Source organism: Phyllobates terribilis, unplaced genomic scaffold (genome assembly GCF_046119375.1).
Source record: "Phyllobates terribilis strain yellow unplaced genomic scaffold, ASM4611937v1 Scaffold_13__5_contigs__length_258822181, whole genome shotgun sequence".
NCBI lineage: Eukaryota > Metazoa > Chordata > Amphibia > Anura > Dendrobatidae > Phyllobates > Phyllobates terribilis.
In genome coordinates, this window is record NW_027362773.1 from 140,203,809 (window position 1) to 140,229,054 (window position 25,246).

General features: G+C 40.9%; 1 protein-coding gene across 2 annotated transcripts in view; it reads right to left on the reverse strand.

Annotated features, from left to right (window-relative positions):
- ANO9 (anoctamin 9) overlaps positions 1-25,246 on the reverse strand; it is a 76,434-nt gene that overhangs the window by 2,881 nt on the left and 48,307 nt on the right. For both annotated transcript variants that reach the window (XM_073658737.1, XM_073658736.1), the window contains exons 7-20: positions 21,684-21,769; positions 20,271-20,405; positions 18,943-19,039; positions 16,342-16,402; positions 15,587-15,669; positions 11,425-11,529; positions 11,161-11,325; positions 9,456-9,492; positions 7,430-7,541; positions 4,924-4,981; positions 4,746-4,843; positions 3,446-3,600; positions 3,198-3,350; positions 1,840-1,984 (exon numbers count right to left, since the gene is read on the reverse strand). In XM_073658737.1, the coding sequence (XP_073514838.1) occupies positions 1,840-1,984; positions 3,198-3,350; positions 3,446-3,600; positions 4,746-4,843; positions 4,924-4,981; positions 7,430-7,541; positions 9,456-9,492; positions 11,161-11,325; positions 11,425-11,529; positions 15,587-15,669; positions 16,342-16,402; positions 18,943-19,039; positions 20,271-20,405; positions 21,684-21,769 (1,490 nt within the window). The remainder of the gene's footprint in view (positions 1-1,839; positions 1,985-3,197; positions 3,351-3,445; positions 3,601-4,745; positions 4,844-4,923; positions 4,982-7,429; positions 7,542-9,455; positions 9,493-11,160; positions 11,326-11,424; positions 11,530-15,586; positions 15,670-16,341; positions 16,403-18,942; positions 19,040-20,270; positions 20,406-21,683; positions 21,770-25,246) is intronic.

The following is a 25,246-nucleotide window of genomic DNA, read 5'->3' on the forward strand; positions in this document are numbered from 1 at the left end:
ACACAATCTGTCTGACTGTGGATTGCTGGAGTCCTAAGTCTTTAGAGATGGTTTTGTAACCTTCTCCAGCCTGAAGAGCATCAACAACTCTTCTGAGGTCCTCAGAAATCTCCTCTCTTCAGCCCATTATACACTTCCACAAATGTGTTGTAAAGATCAGACTTTGTTAGATCCCTGTTTAAATAATACATGTCACCTACTCAAACGTGATTGTAGTCCCATTGATTGAAAACACCAAACTCTAATTTAACCTTCAAAATAATATCTAATTCTAAAGGTTCCCATACTTTTGTCAAACTCAGACATGGGATATTGAATCATTTTCCTCAAAAAAAAAATAAATTTTGTACTTATTTGTTGGATTTTATCTAATTTTAGGACTTGGGTGCAGAAACATGGAAAATTCTGAAGGGTTCACATTCAGAGCCTTTCATGCACCACTATACAGCCTCCATGTATCTAAAAAGCTATTAATGAGAGTCAATTGGTGCTTGTTAGGTATGGGCATTACAGGCTATGTCTCTACCAGCTTTGCACCTCTATGGGCTGAAAGTTTTGCCCTCTCTTCTTTGCACACGCGCTCTAGCTCAGTGCGATTGGATGGAGGAGTCTGTGAACAGCAATTCTCAAGTCTTGCCACAGATTCTCAACGGGATTTAGGTCTGGACTGTGACTGGGTCATTTACACACATGAATATGCTTTGATCTGAACCATGTTTAGGGTTGGTGTCCTGCTGGAAGGTGAACCTATGCCCCAGTGTAAAGTCTTTTGCAGCCTCTTAACAGGTTTTCCTCCAGGATTGCACTGTTTTTAGCTCCATCCATATTACCATCAACTCTGACCAGCTTTCCTGTCCCTGCTGAAGAAAAGTATCCCCACAACATGATGCTGCCACCGCCATGTTTGACAGTGGGAATGGTGTTTTCAGGGTGATGGCAGTGTTATGTGTTCTGCCACACATAGCACTTTTCATTTAGCCTTAAAAGTTTGGTCTCAGCTGACCAGAGCACCTTCTTCTACATGCTAGCTGTGTCCCTTTCATGGGGCATAGTTTCACCTTCCAGCAGGACAACAACCCTAAACATACTGTCAGAGCTACAATGGATGGCTTAGATCAAAGCATATTCATGTGTGAATGGCCCAGTCACCGTCCAGACCTAAATCCCATTGAGAATCTGTGGCAAGACTTGAAAATTGCAGTTCACAGACATATCCATCCAATCTCACTGAGCTAGAGCTATTTTGCAAAGAAGAATGTGCAAATATTTCAGCCTCTAGATATGAAAAGCTGGTAGGGACATACCACAAAAGACGTGCAGTAGTAATTTCAACGAAAGGTGGTCCTACAAAGTATCAGTCTATAGGGCGTTGAATTCGAATGCACGTCACAATTTGCAGATTTTTTTAAAAAATAATATTTAGAAAACCCTGTATCATTTTCTTTACACTTCACAAATACTTACTACTTTGTGTTGGTATATCACATAAAATCCCAATAAAATAAATTTAAGTTTGTGGGTGTAAAATAAAAATTTTTGGAAAAGTTCACATGATATGAATACTTTTTCAGAGCAGTGTATATCATATCTTTGCATGTCTATGACAGATAAGCAAAAAGTCTTGATTACATAGTTTCAGACTACAGAGAAACCACGTGTGGTCTGATCCAGCTGCCATATTCCCATTCATCTATCTTCTTGATAACATGCATTTGATTTATTGCAAAATTGTGCAAACCTCCTAAGCATAGGAATGGAAATGTGTGTACATGAGTGTGATTAGAGGGAAAGGGTAATAAATAATACATTTAGAGAAATCATCACTGTACTATGTCTTACTCTATTTCATTTTGCCCCTGTGCACAAGGTCCATATGCATATTTATATATAAGCCTGGGGATGAAGTCAGACGTAATTGCAATGACCAGACCATTAGTGATGACCGCTAAAACACCCACTGCTTCTAAAACTTGCAACCAGATACCTGAAAAACAAGCAAACAGCCATTGTCACAATACTTTACTGTACTAGATAAAATGGACAATAAACCTAAAGTTTTATCTATAGTTAATTCAATATATCCTACACTGCTATCAACAAATTTAAGCTGGAGAGGGCAATTGTGTTTTTTTTTTTTTTAAACAGGACTTTTCATGATCTTTCCTTAGTCTACTACTATATCCTCCTCCAAGAGCCCAAGTGTGGATTTAGACAAGCTCACCCATGGCATTGAATGACCCGGCAGTCATTTGATAGCCTGTTTTAACAGGCCGACCACTCTACCACACGCACAGAATGTACCGTAACACAATTGTTCTTTGCACATTGACTGTCATTGGACTCGGCAGCACATGTTGTGTTTACACAGGACAATGTGCCACCGAGAACGGTGATGTTTAAGGAAGCTTAAAATTAATTTCACCAGATGAACGAATGTTTTGTTCATTAATCTATTCATCGGCAGCCTGGTTACACTGCCTGATTATAGCGAGATGAGCATTCCTAGGAATGAGCATTCTACTCTTAAGATCCATAGGTATCGGCTACATGAGCAGCTCTTTTTTTTCTAGAGCGCAGCCCATACTTTATTCAAGCATGCACCACATTCTATTCTAGAATAGATTAAGTGATAACTACTATGAAGGAAGTGCATGCTATAATGAAGCATAGGCTGCACCGTAGAAATGGAAACTATTCATGCAGCCGAGTGATATATCTGCAGATGCTGCAGCTAACTTTGAAGTAAAAACACAAGTGTAGGTTGGAAGTGTTGGAAGGACAGAAACTGATGACCCATTTGGACCCACCGCTCCCCTCTGCCTGGTAGTCAAATGGTATACTTGGCAGTTCTCCTAGAACATCTGGGAAGCTCCTGGAAAAAGAAGAGATCTCTCCTACTCCCAGAAGATTTTTTGTACCAAGCAATGGAAGGAGTGGAGAAGGACTTGTAATAGGGATCTTTCTACAGTTTCTGAAAGTTACTCATCTCCATGAAGCCACATGGCTAAATATAGCAAGTATGCACATCAGGCAGGGTAAATTCCCACCCATCAATCAAGAAGGACGAAAAGGAGCCACATCAGGGAGAATGGGGCACCAAACAGGTCAGACTAGGTGATCCTTCAGTAAAAACTCATGCAAGTATATAAATGTATAAAATAAGAACCATGGTAAGTCCAGCCCTTTAAACATCTCACCAATGTCATTTGCTTTTCTTGGCACCATGCGGCGCTGTAAGCGAGTCATTTTAATGGCATCAAGACGGATTTCCAGCACATTGTTGATGAAGGCAAGGAGTGGGGCAAGAGGGAAGGCAGCCACAAAGATGGTTGTGAAACTGTATTGGATGACTATTGAGAGTGGCACAAGAGATTGATCACATGTTACAAAATGCAAAACATAGGGCAGACAACATTTACTTTTTCATTACATATGCAAGGCTCACCCATTTCCAGAAATTCATCAAACAAACTGAAGATATGGACTTCACCCAGTCTGTAATTTGTTCTCCATGCTTCAGTTATATGGTCTTCTGATCCCTGCTCACTGTGCACCCGACTCCGCCTATCCTTCCATTTGCGGAACTTATATTTTAGGAATCTATAGAGAAAAGGTTAGTTGTTAGATATTGATGAGATCAATTATCCATATGGAATAACACTGCTGGGTATACAAATTCTAGTTTATGGACAATTATTTAGATTACTTTATTCTCTTCAACTAAAAGTTGACGATCTTCATTCAATGTCTAAGCATCAAAGGGAAAACAATTCTTACATAAACCTAAAAAACATGATCACTCAAATACAGTTAAACCTCTTCGAGAAGACCACCATTTATCCAGGCCAGTTTTACTGACACATATTTTCATTTTCATCATAAATGATGCATACTTGCCATCTTCTTTGAGAAGACCACATCCTAGAAGACCACTTTACAATGTCATTTTGGGTGGTTATCTCAAAGAGGTTTCATTGTATGTACTGGATCTCCCACAATTATACATTCCTGGTGTTGTGACATAAAGGGATCTTGGGTTTCTCCTAGACTCCAAAACATGACACCTTGAGCCTTTAAAGTGAACCCGTCGAGTCATTCATGCTGCCTGAACCATGGGTAGCAAGAAACAGGAGGAGGTTCCAATGTTTTACACTAAAACACTAAGTCATTTCAGAGAAAACTGTTTAAGCAGAAACAAGGTGACCAAGAAGACTAGTCACTGGTGTGTGTTCCAACAAGAAGACTGGGGTGGCACCAAGACTAGTCACTGGGGGCCACCCTCCCACCCGCTGTGGGTGAGCCACCCTCCCACCCGCTGCTATCTGCAACACTCAACTAGATTGATAAGTCTCTCCCTATACACAATTAGGGAGGGACCTGTCACTCTAGTAGAGACTGGTGGGGTTAGGTCAGCGGGGACACATCCCAGAGACTTGTCTTCTTGTTCCTGGCCCGTGTTTACATTTTTTTTCCTCTGAAACACCACATAGGATCAGTGGAAAATATACGCGTTTGCAAGGTGAAAGACTGTCCCTGATTCATACTGCTGACCACTGAGACACCAGACTGATGTATTATGTATTATGGACCCTGGAAGGGGGGGGGGTATTAATTTATACTGAAGGTGCCAAGTACTGGTAATGTCATAAAGCCAGACACAAGGACCCCAGAGATCTCTACATATCAGGGCTCCAACAACGAAAGGTTTCACATTACATCTTGCACAAGTGATGGCTTATACTCACGGGGACAGAAATTCCATGCAATTACTGAGCGTCTGTTTAAGGATCATGATAATACACATCTGTATAAACAGGTCGGTGATGCATCCACTTGGGTGACACTGAGAGAGTCATGAGAGATGGATGTTAGAAACTACACAGATCCTCTGACCCAACAAATCCCAAAGATAAGTGCACTCACTTCTTCGAGCCTCCACTCTCCAGCAATACGAATATAGTTTCCTGGGTATCCATTAATTCTGTTAATGAAAGAAAGGTTTTAGTTAAATTTCCATATTTATTTAGGAAACTCAAAAGTCATATTGGGCTAAAGGATTAACTTTAAAGGGGTTACATGATTAGGACAATCCCTTTCTGCTTGAGGGGTCCATCAAAAGTTAAATTGTAAGCAGCTACAGACCTGTCTCTAACCTGCCCTACCTATGGAAAGTTATTAAAAAAACTGTTACTGTCCAACTAGCTACCAGATTATTAGGCGATTGCATCTATGGCCCTTTCCGATCTGACATGAGGAAAAAACAGCAGAATCAGCACTCATACGAGTAATAAAAGATCGGCTCATGGCAAGAGACAAGGGTGACTTCACCATCCTGATCATCTTAGATCTCTCTGCAGCCTTTGACATAGTTGACCAAACATCTTAATAAAAAGACTTAAACCATCAATACAACCTTTTTTTTCATTTTAGCGCTGGACTGGTGCTACTATTCTAAGTCCCCTGAGCCTAGCATTATACTCACCAGCTGCCATTTTCAGCTCTTCCTGGTGCCGCTTCGTTCCTGCGCCTGCAACTTATGTATGACCGGTAGTCAGAGGTAGCGGTCACAAGCTCTCAATGCAAGTCTATGAAAGCCTTCTTCTAGCTCTCATAGACTTACATGGAGTTGTGACTGGAGCGATCAGCAGGTCACAAACTGCTGGAGGCCGACTGCAGCGGCACCGATAACAGCTGAAGACGGTGGCTGGTAAGTATGAGACTGGGGACAGGGAAATTAGTTTAGTAGCACCACTCCAGCGCTGCAATAAAAAAAAAAAACGCTAGAGAGGCGCTTTAAAGGGTACCTGTCACCCCATTGGAGCATTTTTTGCTAATAATATGGGCATACAGGTCGTATAAAGCTGAAACTAGTCATACCTGTATGCCTCCTTGATGATGCCTTGTTCATTAAAAATCATCTTTTTTAGTTTTGTTCTTCCAGGCAATGCGGCGTATGCTGCCCAAAAGATAACACTGCCTCCTCTCTCATTATACTAGACTTCTCCTCCCCCTCTTCGCTGCTTGCCTTTGATGTCAGGTGCGCGGCAGGAAATCCTGCACCTGACGTCAAAGGGAAGCAGGGAAGAGGGGGAGGAGAAGTCTAGTATAATGAGAGAGGAGGCAGTCTTATCTTCTGGGAAGCGTACGTCATAGCCTGGCAGATCAAAACAAAAAAAGATGATTTTTAATGAACATGGCATCATCAAGGAGTCATACAGGTATGACTAGTTTCAGCTTTATTCAACCTTCATGCCCATATCATTAGCTAAAAATGCTTAAATGGGGTGACTGATACCCTTTAAGGAATTCTACTGAATTGATGACATAGTTCTTCATTGGGTCAGTTTCTTCTTGGCTGAAAGACCCAAAGAGTGTCTATTGGTGCCTCATCCTCTTCACTAGGCCCTTCAAAATACAGAGTACCACAAAGTTTGATTTTGTCCTCAATGAGGTTTGTAAATTACATGCTTCCATTAGGCATAATATCCTAGAACTATGGATCTGGCATACAACTGCTCTGCTGATGTTTCCCAGTTATACCTGACACAACCCTGAAGCAAGAAATCAAGGACTCATTGCCAGCAGTACAGCCCTGCTTAGCTTAATTACAAGAATTGATGAATGCCTGCTGACTACAACTGAACAGGACAAAACCGAAGGTCTTTTTGTTGGAGATCAAACCCTAATAACCCTTCAAAGCTCAGATCAGGCATGCAATTTGAGTGTAGTTATAGATGGGCAAGTTTCTTAGAAACCAAATATTAACCACTTTTAAGCCTTCATTTTTCTGCTCTCTGGTCCACGAGACGTGCAAATTTTATCAGAAGACCTATCAACACTGGTATATGCATTCATAACCTCCCCCGCTGGACTACTAAAATGCCTGTTGGCCTGTTTAACAGCATAATTTTTATGCAGTTCGGACTTATGTTTATTGCTAGAAGTAAAATCAAAGAGCCCGAGTATAAGGCCTGTTTTCAAGTTTCCAATTTCCAGAAAATCCAGCAGGGATTAGATTATGAAACAATCTGAACTATTATTAATATTCAAGAAACGTATCATGTACTGAAGACATAGCTATGTCAGCATAATCACCATGTGATTAATACATGTATAAATTAAAGCTTCATGACCAATAATTAGTTCCTCAACCTCTAATCTAAGAAACAGACAATGGTATTTAACTAACAGATGTAAAAAATACCCAACCTACTCAATGTATATTTTCATCAATTGCTATGGTTCACATCTAGGAGTATTATTATAGTCATATTCCATGAGGTGACCAACATAAGACCACAATATAGCACATCATTTATTTCTAAATTCAAAAGATACCTAGAATTTATGGCAAAGGACACTTAGCGTAGGAAAAGCATCTTTCAAAGATAATATCACCCATCACATGGTGGTAATAATAGTCAGTTACCTTCCCAGGAAGAACGCCACGTAGAAGAGGGACGAGAAGTGGGTGACGAATTGAAATGTAAACACTTTGGATGTGAAGCTGTTTTCTCGTTCAGTAAAAGTCCGAGGTTTCTCTTGAGATAGAAAAGGAATGTTATCTTGCAAATGTGATCTGTATAACCGCACCTTATTTTATAGCGTCAACGTCATCATTGCCAATACTGATATTTACAGTATTTCATAGCCATCCCAAAAACTTTCTGTTCCTCTTACAAGCAGTCATAGATTCCCGATATGTTGCTCGGTTTTCTTGTCAGTAGGGAGAACAGTAACATGAATGACCTGGCCATAGGTATTAAATATTTATTCTGCTAGATAAGGATTTCTTTAGCCCATGTGATAATTCCATCACCTGCACAGGCAATTATTCCATCACCTGGGCAATACTTAGGAAATCCTGAAAACATGACCTGTTGGTGGCTCTTGAGGACTGGAGTTGGGGAACCCTGTAGTAGAGCAACAGGTGACTTTGGGTTTTCTGCTACAGAAGAAGAGAACTAAAAAGAGCTCTCTAATAGTGAAATTCTAGATCCATGCATAAGACTGGATTTTGGATCTGTGTCAAACAAATCTTGAACAATGCACCCACTGAAAATCTATTCTCATACTATGCTTATGATTTTACACAGAGCCCACCAAGGTTTTTTTCTTCCCAATTCCGTGAGAATTAGTGAGTAATAATTTGTGTCATGATGCCACACATGCCAATGCCTCATATTGTGGTGTAGGGCAACGTACCTCAACTCTAGTCCTCAAGACCCGCCAACAAATCATATTATCTTGATTTATTAGTATGGCACCGATGATATTTCCAGACATGATCAGTTCGGTTTTTGCACTTGCACTTTATTGATTATTCCTTTCGATCATACATTTTTGAACACCTTACTCATTTTTACATTTTTTTGTATTGATTCACTTTTTACAAAGTCATCATGTATTCCCTTTTGCAATTATGATTATATTCTCCTCTTCCGTGATGTTTTTATTTATCATATGACTCATTTTTAATGTTGCCATTTTTATATGGATACTAATTAACAAATATTTTATTATGACATGTGTAGCATCGACGTCTCTGCCTCCTGCCGGACAGAAACGCCGTTCCCCTCACTGCCACGGCCCTGCTCTGGCGTCTTCCGGCTCCGGTCGTGCAGCTTCCCGGGCACTATACTTAGGGCGCGCGCTCCCTCCCTCTTAAAGGGACCGTGCGCGCCGTCCTAAGAAGTCCCCGGCCAATGGCCAGAGGACTTCCCCTATTTAAAGCACCTCCTCCAATATGGAGGTGCCTGTGCAAGGTTGTTGTTCTGTGTGCTAACACTTGCTTCATCCCTCAGGTCCCGCTGCCTGTCAGTCCTGCCCGCCAGTCTGCCTGCCAGTTACCTGCCGTGTCCGCCAGCCTGCTTACCTGGAAGCACCTGCCTGTTACCTGTAGTGCATACCAGCCTGCCTACCTGGAGCACCTACCTGTTACCTGTCGTGCCTGCCAGCTTGCCTACCCGGAGCACCCATCTGGCTATCTGCCGAACCAGCCTGCTTATCTATCCAGACCACCCGTCAGCCTTTCTGCCGTGCGCATCCGCTGTACCAGTCAGTTCCTGCCATCTGACCCATGGGAGTCACCTGCTCTCACACAAGGTCGGTCCCAGAGTGGCACCTGGTCCCCCTGCTCGGTCCATCCCTGGTTCACGGAGTCGATTGAGCCGCCGTGCGACCTTGGTCAGGGCGAGTAGGCACTTAGTCACGCCCCTCTAGTCCCTCCTTGCACTGCAGCACAGAGGTTCCACCACCCGGACCGGTAACAACATGCATTAATTGCTCATTTATTTTGGTTTTAGATCCATATTAGGCTTATGCTTTACTTCCATGCACCATTTGGTGGACACACAATTATGGTATTTCTCTTATGTTTCTTACATTTATGTGTAGTGTTGTTATATTGTCTATTTTGTATTACTTCAAAGGTAGAGTAAATTCAAGCAACTCACCCAAGTTACATAAATGAGTGGAGATTACACGATTCACCTGCAAAGATAAAATGGATCTCAGATAAGAAGTGCTAACATAATTAAACTTTTACTAAAAATCTCTACAGTAACCTCCCGCCAAACTAAAATGTCCCGAGTTCCTGGCACACAGATTTAATAGGTCTTTTTGGCCTGATACCTAAGAAGAATAGAACGAAGCCCATTTAGATGAGCCAACAATTGTCAAAAAATGTTTGAACGCTGGTTGCCGACTATCAGTCCATTTAAACAGAACAACAATCAACCTAAGAATGAGCAAAACACCTGTTCGTTGGGTGCATTCATAATAATCAGCATTATTGGCAGCATATCGCCCTGTTCTGCTGATAACATGATATTCCATGTGTACAGAACGATTGTACTAACAATTGTTCTGTGTCTGTAGATTGTTTGTTTGCTTGTCAGGCCAGAAGATGACCGCTGATCGGCTTGTATGTAGCCAATTTTGATGCACTGCCTGATCCCAGCCATTGAATGATCACTGATTGATTATACCGAAGTTGTTTAATGTCCTTTATAGACAAGCTGACAAATGTTCTATGCATGTAGAACGATTGTTAATACAATTATTTTGTGTGCCCACAGAAAAATAATGATCCCACCAGATCATTTAAAAAAATGTTTCCACCAGATAAGCTGGCGATTTTGCTCATTTGTTGAGTAATCGCCAGTCTGTTTAGATGGGCCGAGAATTGGGAGCAACCATTATTACCAAAATCTTAATACCCATCCAGTTGGGTCATTGATTGGGGAACGAGTGTTCATAAGGACACTTATTCTCAATTATCAGCCCATCTAAATGGGCCTTAAGATTTTGGTTGTGAAAGCCATATATACATATGTACATATTTGGGTTAATAAATTTCGTATTGTTATTCAACAAGCAGCTAAACTACAGCAACAGTTTTAGCTGTACGATGGCCGCCATAATTCAAAAGTGCCACACTTGATGACATGCACTGCTTTTTCCTTTCCATAGCAGTCAATAGAAAGTGGATCCATTAAAAGGCAACTCCTGTCAAGTGCTTTATCGAGGCATTACAGAAAGAGGATCCATGTTCTAGATCAGCGTTCTCCAACTCCGGTCCTCCAGAGCCACCAACAGATCATGTTTTCAGGATTTCCTGAGTATTGCCCAGGTGATATCTGCTCACTTGCACTGGCAACAATTTCATCAGCTGTTTAATACTAAGGAAATTCTGAAAACATTACCTGTTGGTGGCTCTGGTGGTCCGCAGTTGGGGAACAGTGATCTAGATCCACCTCTGAGCCAGAATTGGGAGCCATTCTGTACAAGCAACTACTATTCTGGTAGGCTCAAGCAGTCTTTGCTTTCTATGGATGGGCATTCAACAGAGTAGTATACTTCCCAATGCAGAGGGATGCCTGGCTGGCCCTGGCATCCCTTTGCAAAATGTGCGTTTTGCTGGGGTTGCCAGTTTGGTACCTGGGGGTATCAGCTAATCTCCCCAAGTCAACACATTTTAAATGACAACCTCTGATACTTGTAGTGTGCAAATGATATAGCAAAAAGTAATTTTTCATGGCTGACACATCACAAATACATCAACCCCACTCATTGCCGTGACTTTTGCATGGCAAAGATCATCAACTATGCACTAGCCCAACCCTTGCAAGATCTACATTGTACTTCTGAACCAGCTACCTTAGTCATGATGACAATAGTGAGGTAATGAAGGACAGCTCCAGACATGACAGAAGCAGTATTGGCATGATCGCTTAGCCATTGCCAAGATGAACGCATGAAGAACACAGTCGCTACAACTCGGTATACCACTAGAGCTTGTGCGATGCCAATCAGAATGGCTATCTGGAGGACAGAGATGAAAAAAAGCACAGGTTAGGCCAATGTTACTGGCACAGATCAATGCCTATATTGGCTTTACATATAGTAATGTGAAATCCATACCACAGCAGCCACTCCCAATAGAACTAAAGTAGAGCGCAGATAAGAATGCTGATGTGTCTGAATGCTGCAGTCTGGATCATTGATCAGCTCCAAAGCCAGCTCCTCCTGCACAAAAACAAGCGGTGCTTACTATGTACAGTATGTGCTAAAGGAACTACAAAAAGTTTATTATAAAAACACATTTTAATGAAATTCGTGAGATTAGAGGATTATCTGTTCTAACTAGTGATGAGCGACCATGCTCGTTACTCGAGATTTATGAGCATGCTCGTGTGTTTCCAGAGTATCTTCAGCGTGCTTGGGTGTTATGTTTTAGTCAAGCTGTGTGCATGATTTGCGACTGTTTGACAGCTTTAATACATGTGAGGAATGCTTGTTTCTTAGGCATTCCTCACATGTATAAAAACGGTCAAACAATCGCAAATCATGAGCACTAAGTGACGAAAACATAACACCCAAGCACGCTGAAGATACTCGGCGAGCACCCGAGCATGCTCGCCGAAAGGGTTGATAGAAAGGTTAACTACTGCTAACATTACAATAAAGTTATTGCTGGCAAATAGGGATGCCTTATTAATAACCATGTGATCTCTCATATCATTGTTTGGGCAACCGCTCATTGGAAATATACTATAAATTATTGTAACATGTTAAAGGTAGACTGTCAGCACAAAATGACTGTTCAGTACAAGCACATGCGCTTGGTGTGGCCAAACAGTTCAATACACCTTCCCACTTATTTGTTTTCCCATCTATCACTGTCCTTTTCCGGCTTCTGTAAAGCCAGAGCTGTCAATCAAGGAAGAGGGGTGGAGATCGATGAAAAACATGTAGGAGGGAAAGTGTACTGTTTTTTTTTTTGCCATTCCAAGGCTGCACCGAACGTAAGTGCTTGGTTTGAACAGTCATTTTGTGCTGACAGATTCTCCTTAATGATAGCAAACGAACACCAATCAACTTGCTTGATTATCAATTGGTGCTTGTCACGGGCATGAGAAAATTATGCTTACTTTTTTTTTTTGTAAATCAGATAATTTTTATTCGCTACCAAGAACATTTCACAATTTCAACAACATAAAAAAAGACATTAAGACAATTCGTATAGACATACAGTACAGACCAAAAGTTTGGACACACCTTCTCATTTAAAGATTTTTCTGTATTTTCCTGACTATGAAAATTGTAAATTTATACTGAAGGCATCAAAACTATGAATTAACACATGTGGAATTATATACTTAACAAAAAAGTGTGAAACAACTGAAAATATGTCTTATATTCTAGGTTCTTCAAAGTAGCCACCTTTTGCTTTGATGACTGCTTTGTACACTCTTGGCATTCTCTTGATGAGCTTCAAGAGGTAGTCACCGGAAATGGTCTTCCAACAATCTTGAAGGAGTTCCCAGACATGCTTAGCACTTGTTGGCCCTTTTGCCTTCACTCTGCGGTCCAGCTCACCCCAAACCATCTCGATTGGGTTCAGGTCTGGTGACTGTGGAGGCCAGGTCATCTGGAGTAGCACCCCATCACTCTCCTTCTTGGTCAAATAGCACTTATACAGCCTGGAGGTGTGTTTGAGGTCATTGTCCTGTTGAAAAATAAATGATGGTCCAACTAAACGCAAACCGGATGGAATAGCATGCCGCTGCAAGTTGCTGTGGTAACCATGCTGGTTCACTATGCCTTCAATTTTGAATAAATCCTCAACAGTGTCACCAGCAAAGCACCCCCACACAATCACTCCTCCTCCTCCATGCTTCACGGTGGGAACCAGGCATGTAGAGTCCATCTGTTCACCTTTTCTGCGTCGCACAAAGACACGGTGGTTGGAACCAAAGATCTCAAATTTGGACTCATCAGACCAAAGCACAGATTTCCACTGGTCTAATGTCCATTCCTTGGGTTCTTTAGCCCAAACAAGTCTCTTCTGCTTGTTGCCTGTCCTTAGCAGTGGTTTCCTAGCAGCTATTTTACCATGAAGGCCTGCTGCACAAAGTCTCCTCTTAACAGTTGTTGTAGAGATGTGTCTGCTGCTAGAACTCTGTGTGGCATTGACCTGGTCTCTAATCTGAGCTGCTGTTAACCTGCGATTTCTGAGGCTAGTGACTCGGATAAACTTATCCTCAGAAGCAGAGGTGACTCTTGGTCTTCCTTTCCTGGGGCGGTCCTCATGTGAGCCAGTTTCTTTGTAGCGCTTGATGGTTTTTGCAACTGCACTTGGGGACACTTTCAAAGTTTTCCCAATTTTTCGCACTGACTGACCTTCATTTCTTAAAGTAATGATGGCCACTCGTTTTTCTTTACTTAGCTGCTTTTTTCTTGCCATAATACAAATTCTAACAGTCTATTCAGAAGGACTATCAGCTGTGTATCCACCAGACTTCTGCACAACACAACTGATGGTCCCAACCCCATTTATAAGGCAAGAAATTCCACTTATTAAACCTGACAGGGCACACCTGTGAAGTGAAAACCATTTCCGGTGACTACCTCTTGAAGCTCATCAAGAGTGTGCAAAGCAGTCATCAAAGCAAAAGGTGGCTACTTTGAAGAACCTAGAATATAAGACATATTTTCAGTTGTTTCACACTTTTTTGTTAAGTATATAATTCCACATGTGTTAATTCATAGTTTTGATGCCTTCAGTGTGAATGTACAATTTTCAAAGTCATGAAAATACATAAAAATCTTTAAATGAGAAGGTGTGTCCAAACTTTTGGTCTGTACTGTATATATAAGAAAATACAATTATTCCGTAAATCGCCCCCAACATATCCCCCCTTTCACTCCCCACCCCTACCAGAATACCAAATACATAACATTTTCACTGTCCTTCCACTTCCAATCCAGAGTCCAATTAATCTTACAGGATTTAGGTATATTCTTGGTACTTCATACCCCACACTTTGGACATTTGTTATCCGATCTTAGTCCTATTCTATGCCGAAAATAGTGAGTTCTGGATTTTCTGTGTATAAGGTACAGTTGTGGTAACCTTTGAGCTTCACATAGTGGATAATTGTGGGGTGAGTTCCATAATGTTACTCCGTTGGCCATCATCTAGTTCTCCTACATCTTCGGCCCATTTATTTTGGATGTGCATAGGAAAGTGTTTCAAATATTCTGTTATTAGATACCTATAAGTAGTGGCTATCTATCCTTTAGATGAATTTGCCTCGATGACAGCCTCAATAAAAGAATTACTATCTATGGTCATGTTTTGTTTCTTTATTTGCATACTATAAGTGTGCCTAAATTGGAGATATTTATAAAATTGATTATGTGCCAAGTTAAAATCTACTTGAAGTTGTTCAAAGCTTTTAAAGGATATCTTCTATTAAAGCATTATTCACTGTAATAATGCTCTTCTTTTCCCAATCCTTAAAATTAAAGAGGTTGTCCACTGATGGATTGCACGCCCTCCTTACCAGCGCAAGTCTTTTGCCATGTCATGGCCACTTTTGCCACACGGTAGAGATTTGGTACCAGATGACTCCACTCACCCTCCGGATTTAGGATAAGTTCGCAGAACTATAATGCGGTGACTTTTTGCAGGATTATGACCGGATCTAAGCAGAAGATCTGCAACGGCGCGTCCTCTCACATCCCCCATGAAGCTTACTTTTAAGTACAGTCCTGTTTTAAAATGTTTCATAGCTGAAATTTTGACTAAAGTCAATGAAAGGGTCACTAAACTAAGAAAATCACATCTCTTTTTTCCCTATGTAATATTATCTGCAATCTGTTGTCTGAGGGGCAGCAATTCCAAGCGAGTGAGAGGCTGAATGTAGTATTTTTTTAATTGGAAAACAGATAAAAGGTAAAAGGATCACCACCCAAATGATCATTCGAGAATTCACATCTTTCTGGTTCTGAGAAAATGTACATAGAATGGACAAAAGTTAGAAATATAGTATGAATTGTGGCCATTCAGAACTCTGGCTATCCATGTAGTATTTGGCAGACTGGTATGGCAGAGTGAGAGTCACTGCTAGTTAGCGACTGTCTATTCAGGCTCAGAGTGGTGCCAAGTGGAGGGACCTTCCTCTATAATGCCCAAATATCCTAGTGGGCATATGAAAAGAGGTTGTCGATATGACCCCTTTACCATAATTACATTGTACATCACCTGAGGATATTTCCTAAGAAAATCTAATACTACCTCATCCTCATCCCAGCTATACAGGTTCCACCATGAGACATCTCTTGCTCTCTGCCTCTTCCAGAGCTCCAAGAATATAGTAGCTGAAGGGAAACACATAGATCATAATGAATCTTTACATAGAAAAAAAATCAAACTTTTTTCTAAAGGTACACGGGAGAGCATGTATAAATATAAAGGTGTCCATATGCAACAGATGAACGTTGGCCAAACCCAACCAGATTTTGGCGAGCCAATCCAGACGATCATTTATTGTGTAAAAGGGTTTCCCAAATCTCCCACAACGGGAGATAAGAGAAATAAGGTATGTTGTCTGGCCGTGACTTATTGCTCTCTTTCCATTGAGAACACATGGATACTTGACTAAGCCAAGAGGGTATGTGTAAGGGAAGTATAGCCGCCTGCCGAATGATGAATTGTCTCTCCTTTCATCTAAACAAGTGGCACATTAGGAAGTGAACTCTTTTTTACAGTATCCATTGAGACTTAGGGCTGTTCTACACATTAGCCCGATATCAATGGGTTCGGCAGAAAGTCTAATGTGTATGGGAGACCCCAACAGATAATTGTCGGAGGAGATAATGATTTAGCATGTCCGATTTCGGACTGCCAATCCTCTCTCGATCTGTTCATTTAATTATCAGTACTTGTTTCTTATTGGAAGGTGTAATATTAGTTTTCTCCTGTACCAATATTGGCCCCATTATTCACGTTGCAAAACTTTCACACAATCAATTCATAGTGATTATTCTTACCCCACACTGCCATTATCATAGCAAAGAAAACTGTGCCCTCGTTGTCAAATAAATGTGTAACCTGCACATTAAAGAAAATGAGAAAATTGATTTTATTTTATGTTTTCATTGAATTATCTTTATCAAAAAGTCTCGACGCAAATGAAAATTTCTTCTAAAATAATAATAAAAAACAAATCACCAGTAAATTTAAGTTTCTCATAAATAGTATCCGTTTCTAGCATGTCAATAAAAAATCTTTTAAAGTGGACCTGTCACTGGATTTTACAATACAAACTGTAAACAGTATTTAATAACGCTCTTAGGACGCATTTACTCTGGCCGAGCGTTATTAATAAAGAGACTGCCATTTACCTGCAAAACGCTCATTTGTTGGATGGAATTATTTTTAATCTTGCTTAAAGATCACAGTATTCAGCAGCACATCACCCGGTGTAATCAGGACTTGTGCTATCAAGAACAATGATATTTAATGTGCACAGAAATATTGTTCTGTGCCCATGGAAGTGCGGACACCCTGTCTAAGCAGGCTATTAAAAGACCGCCGATTGGCTTGCATGTAACCGATCATTGGTATAACGGACACTATGGGGCTGTATAAATGCACCCTTAGGCTATGTTCACACATCATGGTTTTTTCAACGTTCATTTTCTGCAGCAAAACTTGATCAGGTTGTTCAGGATTTTTGTTGCTGTTTTCTTGCTTTTTTGCTTTTTTTTGGTGCGTTTTTTTCAGCATTTTTCTCACTTTCCTTTTGTCTGTTATGCGTGTATATAAAGTTCAGTGAAAAAAAAAAAATCTCATTCTGGTTTAGGCACAAAAAACACTGAAAAATCCATGATGTGTGAACATAGCCTTAGACATGAGTTGCTTTGCGTACTTACTTTCAAAATCCTTTGCCATAGTGGCTGTATAATCCTAATGATCCAGTGGGAGTTGGACTCATCAGTAGCTTATTTTAATATTTTTGAAAGTCCCTCTGCTTCTAAGGAGTATGAAGCTATTCTTACATGGATTTTCAACGCACCAACCACATCAAGTCTGGGAGATCCATTTAATAATGCCTGTCTGTTGACAGATCTTTCTTAATTATTTCTTAGCTATTTCAGTTTAAAAAAAAAACAAAAAACTACTTTTTTTATTGATGACCTATCCTTAGGATAGGTAATCAATGTCTGATCGGTCGGTTTCCGACATCCGGCACCTCTACCGTTCAGCTGTTATCAGTGTCGGTGGCCGCCGGCCGGAAGTACTCGCTTGCAGAGCTAGCCGTCTTCTGATAGTGGTCTCCGCAAGGTACTGCACATTGATTTGAATAGGAGGCGGATATGTAGTATCCAGCTGCGTCCACTATCAGAAGACTGCCAGCTTCGCAAGTGAGTACTTCCGGTCGCCGACACCGATAACAGCTGATCGGCGGGAGTACCGGGTGTTGGAACCTGGCTGATCAGACATTGATCACCTATCCAAAGTATAGGTTGTCAATCAAAAAGTAGTGGACAGCCTTTTTACTTTCATAAGTATCAATGGAGAGAACTATGTGCAGCCACCTCTCTATTGCAGTCAGCAGGGAATACTGCCTCTCTTAAAGGATTATTCTTATTTCTTTAATGCTTAAAATTGCAGTGTGTTTGTAAGAACAAGGTACTCTGAAATTTACTTTTTATTAAAAATTCCTCAAGAACAGAGGGATTTTCAAATGTATTGTTTACTGCTCATGGCCACTATTGTCTAGTGTGGTGGTCAAACATGTGCAGTGCTAACAAGCTCTTGTTAATAGAGCTTGTAAACGCAGCTCTGGAACTGCCTGCAACACACTGTTAGCTCCTGATGTGGCCAGCTTCAATGTAATTACACTCCTCTGATGCTGGCTCTGCTTGCTGTATCTGAGAGGGCACAATTCAGGCCTGTGGCACGATATTGCAGCTAGTCCAAACTGTCAATCCAGCAGGAGAACATCACTACCTGGCAAGCAGGAGGCTGGGAGCTAGGGGAGCTGTGTGCTCCAGAAAACTAGATGAGACAACCCCTTTAAATAGCATCCTCTTGTGTATATACGAAAAGTATAAATGACGCCTTCATAAATGGAGCTGAGATACAATACCAGATACAAAATTTACACTATCGATAGTATTTCACCTTAATTAAGCTGAGAGGTCGTACTTTACAGAGAAAGACAGAGCAGTATCAGGTAAAACTTAAAAGTGGAACATCACCGTCCTCTCATCCTCCTTATTGGTGGTTGTTCCAGTAGATTGATCACATTGTATCAAAATATTATTGGCTAATTCCATCAATTTTTAGTTCAGTTCTGAAACTTTTTTGTATTGGCACTTTATACATAATGATCCAGACTTTACTGGATCTCTGTCGTTAGCTATTAGGCTAATATATGACAAATGTGTGATACATTTGTCATATTCACTTTAAAACATCTTATTAGGAATAATGTGTAACGGATATGGATATCTGTAGATACTAGTATAAAAGTTCTGTGACCAATGTGGATGTATGGAACATGTCAATGCAATGGGCTTGACATTTCATGCAACCTACGAACCTTATAATAGATGAGCACTTGCTGAACGTTCAGATCTTACCTTTGCGTACGTACAAGTATCGGATAGTGGCCAGTATGGGCAATTCTGATCACAGAGAGGACACATCAACGTCGTGTTCGCAGAGCAAATCTCTTGACTAAAGGCAATAAGAGAATAAGATGACTGTCCAACTCTTCATTAGATTTGCTGATGCTCAGTCCAGTTGACCAAAATAAATGCCTGGCATCAAGAGAGTCTGACCTGCCAGGACCAAGCAAGGTCATGAGATCATGGAAATATCCAGTTGTGTGAGATCTTATTGGAGTGATCTGATGTTGTATGTGATTGTTGGGCAGTGAAGGAAGTCCCACAGTTTTTAACCACTTCTCCCGTTTTTAGCTCACTATATTCCCTGTTAAACATGAAATCCCACGCCTGCGCATTGATTATAAACTCCAGTGCAGGATCTTCTCCCTTAGTTCCCACTGCAATCATTTAACTACTACTTATGCTCCAGCGTGAGCAAAAGGCAGTAAGATTTTGATCTTGCGCACGAGTCTGTAATCAATGCACAGGTACAAGAATTCCTCTAACATTAGTGCATAAGTAATGGAAAAACAAATGGGTTAATTCTGCACTGCTGTAGAAGAAAGGATGATGGATGCCAATGCAAATGTAAGTGGTTTATTCGTCAAAGCGTTTCGAAGTATACAACTTCTTCATCACAACAATCACGATCGTTGCTAGGTGCAGCATGGACCAAACGTGCATGGCAAGGGGTGGCCAAATGGAGATCCCTGGTGGACATTCCAACAACGTCTGGAACCTAGGGCTCGGGCCAGGTACCATGGAGAAAGCCTGGTTTTCTGACATCACGAGTTTGGTGGACGTAGAGTTACACAGGGGGCAGGTGGACGGTCCCGGATGCACTGCCGGAGTGGACATCAAATCCCTGAGCCTGATGGAGTTAGTGAGCTTGGGGGTAGTCCAGAATGAACGTGTGGCAGAACAGAAAAGGAGTTGTACTAAGGAGGAAGGAAGTCTGAATTGCTGTACCCTATCCCACCTGTATCCATCTGATGAACTTGGACTGTTTAGTAAAAGTTTGACCGTTGCAAAGAACCTGGTGTCCCATGCAGTGTGTGTGGTGGCTCCTGAGGACGAAAGCCTGGAGGCAGCGGAGACCTGCGCCCTACAAGTGAGTGTGATGCACCCCACACCCTACAGCACACTGGGACTGGGACGAAGAGTTTCACTCTTTGTATTGAAGAACTGAAATGAAGTTTTTGATGATATTCTAATTTAATGAGATGCACCTTTATGCCTTCACAGACATTGCTAAGACTATAGATCGACACAAACATAAAACAAAAGTTAGTGAGTCTTACCTGATTTTGCTGGAATTGAAATGCACAAACCCATAAAAAAAGACTGCTAGTCCGATTACAGCTGCAGGACCCAGCATGAGGGTGTACCACCCAAGCCATGCAAAATATAGCGCCACCTTCTCTCCAAAATACTCTCTGCAAAAGAACAGGTTACACTTTAATCAACATGGCATGAGAAACAAAGACTATAAAAACAAAGCAAGGTTGTAGATGATACGTGTCCACATGTTCTTTATTTTTGAGAAATGATGGCAAAATTCATAATGCACATGGCTATATTGCAGCTCTAGGCAATGTTTAAGTTATATGGAGCCATAATACAGTGATCATAAAAGTGTGTCTGATTTACTATGGAGACATTTTTTTTCTGATGGTTTAAATATGAATCAAATAGGAAAGAAAAATGGATCTTGTATTGCAACATTATTATCAACTTGTACAGTGGCGCCATACATTGGAACACAAAGTGCTCGTGGCGATATTTTGCGTGTTATCACTGTGCCTCGTTAAAAGGGTTGCAATGCAATTGAATTAGGAATGTTGTGATTCAGAACCCAAAGGTCCAAAGTACATTCATAGACAAAGATGAGGTATGGATGCGGTTTATTTTGGCCACGCGTTTCAAGGTTTTCAGACTTCATCAGGACAAAATCACTATAAGAACTAAAAAGGTTGGTCACTACTTGGACAACCCTTTCTTAAAATACTGCATTCCTTTCTTTAAATAAAAAACACAAATCCTCCACTTCAGCATCTGTGCCATTCTGATCGGTTCCAAATTTATTTTGTATCAGGACAACGATCCCAAACATACAGCCAAGTTCAATAAGAACTGTCCACAGTGTAAAAAAGAATAAAGAGTTTTGGATATGGCCCCCCACAGAGCCCTGACCTCCGCATCATTGAGTCTGTCTGGGATTACATGAAGAGACAAAAGGATTTGCATTAGAGGCATCCACAGAAGATCTGTGGTTAGTTCTCCAAGATGTTTGGAACAACCTCCCTGCCGAGAGCCTTCAAAAACTGCGTGCAAGAGACAAGTGCCTAGAAGAACTGATGCTTTGATGTGGCAAAGGACGGTCACAGCAAATATTGATTTAAATTTTTCTTTTGTTCTTTCACTTTCTATTTTGTTAATTAATAAAAATAAACTATTAACACCCCTATTTTTGAGAGCATTCTACTTTGCAGCCTTTTTCCACAACTGTCTAAAACTTTAGCACATTATTATTTTGGTGGGCAAGGGATACCAGGGAGACAGGCTGTTAGTGGAGCAGGCAGGATTATTATATATATTTTGGATAGTTTACATGCTAGGAGAATGGAGTAAGCAATGTATTTCTCATATGTAATATTTGTGTTTGGGAGACTACAATGAGGATGGGAAGATAATACAGAACACCCTCAAATTACCTGATCTGTGGCACTGGCTGCTTGTAAATGACATCCCGCCATCTTGCCCACTTTTCCTTTAGATTTTTACCAGTTGTTTCTTCCAGCTGTAAAATAGAGAAAAATAAAACGATACACTTTAATACAGAGGGAGGTTAAAGAGGACAAATTACGACTCCTCACATGTCTTTTGTAATAATTCTGGAGCATCTTTCGTGCTACCAGCTGGCGGCAAGTCAGTAAACTGTTCAGGGTACCAGAATATGTTGGTACATGACCCTTTGAAAAGGAGAATTTTAACACTTCGTTGTCAATTTATTCCTTTTTGGAGGAATATGAAAGGAACAAAATTCAGAATATTTTTTTTTTTAATATATAGAGAATACAAGAGTTGGCAGGTGCTCTATAAAAGGGGTTGCCCAATTTATAAAACATTTTATATAACATGTTAGGTAATTCTAATTTAATAGAATAGGTTGCGCCAGGGGAACGCTGACGGTTAAAGATTGACCTAAACATATAACCCCTTTGAGAATAGACAAGCCTGTGTCTAATCATCTTTCTATCTATTTTGTTATCCATGCGTCCATTGATCCACCCTTCCAGCCTAAATTAGTCACATAGGTTCTATTCTTTTTTTGATATTCTTGTTACCAAATTTGTAAAAAAAAAAAAAGTTTCATTGGCTGCAAGATAGAGAAAAGTTTTTTTCCAACAAATTGCACACTCCAGACCAGCTGGCCACTTACCGTGTGTAGATATAGAAAGGAGGATTTTGCCCAAGGAGTGTGCATAACAAAGGGTCAGCTCTCTCAACCAAGGACAGAAAGACACCCTTTAGATAAGATGGAGCCCAAATTACAGGTAAGCTGAACACCAGTTTCACATGATTGAAATGTTTCCCCAGGAATAGTCTATGTACAGAAGAGAAGTTAATCTCCTCGGATTGAGCAAAGCAGGCTGGAAGAAAATAGAAATACTAACCTAAAATTAATAAACGTTATTAAAATGAAGCTGGAGAAACCCTTAAACCCCAAAACTTCCCAGATCTATGCAATTCATAGACACACCACATCGTCTTATAGTAAAATATCTTCCCACACAATCATTACTCTAATGAACAAATTGAATAAATGTCTGTAATTATTATTACCCCCTGCTTGTTATTATCCAACCTGTACTTTGAGGTGAATGATCCTTTAATGGACCTACGGCAATCTCCCGTCTAATCCCTCCCATTAGAAAGTCTCATACAAGCACGCCATTAAAAAGAAAGTAACAAGGGCTTGCAGGTCCTGTAAAACACCAACTACACGGCCTTAGGCCAGAGTCAGACGAGGCTATGAAAAATCGTCTGAATTTCATCCAGAAAACTCGATCGATTTTCATTCATATTGTCATCCATGAGACACAGGTTTTCAGACATCAATATTTAAAAGGTACATTATCAAATCTAATTTCCTACTTTAATAAAGGCAATGTATTTTTACAAATTGGATGCTACACAGATGATCCGTATGGGGTCCAATTGCTTTTTTGCGCACCCATAGACTTGAATTGGTAATTCTCATCCGATACACAGAAGAGAATACCGTAAATCTTTTTTCACAAAGAAAGTCTTATGACTATGAACCAAGGAGTTTAAAGTTTCAAAATGCGTAATAACTCATGTCTTATTGATCTTTTGCCTAATCTTTTTATGAACTATACACTGAAGAAGAGGTTTCTAACAATTTTGGAATAAACATTAATTTTATCTATTCATATGTGCTGGATTACCTACTACCTTGGCACCCATACAATTTTATAGGGGATTCTCATCCAATGTACAGAATAGAATAGGGCATGCTGTGATCTTTTTCACATGGAAACTCAGTCTGTGTGGAAAAAAAAACCTCATCTGAACAACCCTATTGAATCATATTATTCAATGTGGTGTGAGATTTTTACTCGGGCAACAATTGTCCATATTATACGTTCGTCTGAACAAGTCCTGGAGGCGACTTTACATTTCTATAGAAATTCTAAATGTGGTTTCAAAATCAAGATTATTGGGATCTGGATCTATACAACTGTGTCTGAATGACCAGCATGAATCAGGGTTTATGTATTTTTTGAATTGTAGTACATTTTCTATAAGGCTAGGTTCCCACTGGGCGACTTATTATACACCTGTCTCGGGTATCCCGGGCTTTGCTTCCTTCACCTTGGTCTGCTGCCCTTTGCTGTGCTCCACATTAGGTTTTCAGGTTTCCCAGCATGGCTCAGTGACGTCATCGCCCTAATCCTATTTAAGACCCATTAGGACACACACCTGTGTTTTAAGTTTGAGACTCTAGACTTCTGCTTTGTGTGCTCCACCATCTGTATACACTGTGCTTTAACTTCCTTCCATCTCTGCTGTGTTCCAATTAATCCGTCCTGCTGCTCCTGAAATTTCTGAGTGTGCCAAGTCCTTGCTTTTCCGCTTGCTGCACCAACGTCCAGGGTCCATGTGTCCACCCGGACTTGAGGCTTAGAGAATCCACCTCACCAGGTGAGCCTAAATATGGCTGTACATGAATTTGCTGTAACATTGAGGTGTTACCTGCAAATTTGTGCACTTATCCATCCCTGCATGTGGTTGAGTATACTGCACATGATAGCGCAACTTTGAATGCAGCTGTGGCTGGTCTTATACAGTATGTCCGTGCCGAAGACCATGTGCACATTGTAAAATATCCCAGACAACCTCTTTAAAGGGAACCTAAGTGGCAGATACACCATATGTGTAACTTGTGTAGATGAATAGGAGCCAAGTAGATAATAGGGTCCTCTACCACTCTAAAAGCATATAGTGTAGTCTACTGTCTATTAGATTGCATGTGTAACACTGGGATTACAATTCAACTGCTCTGGACTTCAATTCCCAGCAGACTTTGCTCCTCTTTACATCCTGTATGAGGAGCAGTAGTAGGAGAAGCTGAGCAAGTTGGAGAAGTAGGGACGAGCTATCTAGTCACAAGGACATGTGATCCTCCATTGCAGACTGGGGAGACACTGACACAGGAGAGCAGAGAAAAGAGGCACAGAGTGAGTGCTGACAGCCCAGCAGCTCAATGTGTGGGAGGAGAAGACATTCCTGGAGCTGAAGCACATCTGCAGACCAGCCAGGTTACTAGATGTCCACCGCCGCCTGGCCTAATCTGTAGAAGGATGCTGCAATACATTCTCTGTGTCCCAGGCATCTGGACCCTGCAGCCCCAAGCTGGATCCTTGTGCAACTCCAGACCTGAGACATTGAGGAGTGAATAGCTTGTGCTGGGACTTGTGGTTCCACTGTTGAGGAGTTTATAACAGAGCTATTGCTAAGGGAGTGTTGTTGGGGCTTGTGGTTCCACAGTTTATAAGAGTACCATCCGGGAAGGGCATTTTTCTCTCATTGAGTTAAGTGTACCAATGGTTCCTGAAAGCGCATCATCATCCACGGCAATCGGGGCCCTTAGGCTGCGTGCCCACTATGTGTTTTTCAAGCGTTTTTGCCGTGGAATTTCCGCAGTGTAAACACTTAAAAACGCTTGGTAATACATGCCCCATGGTCCCCA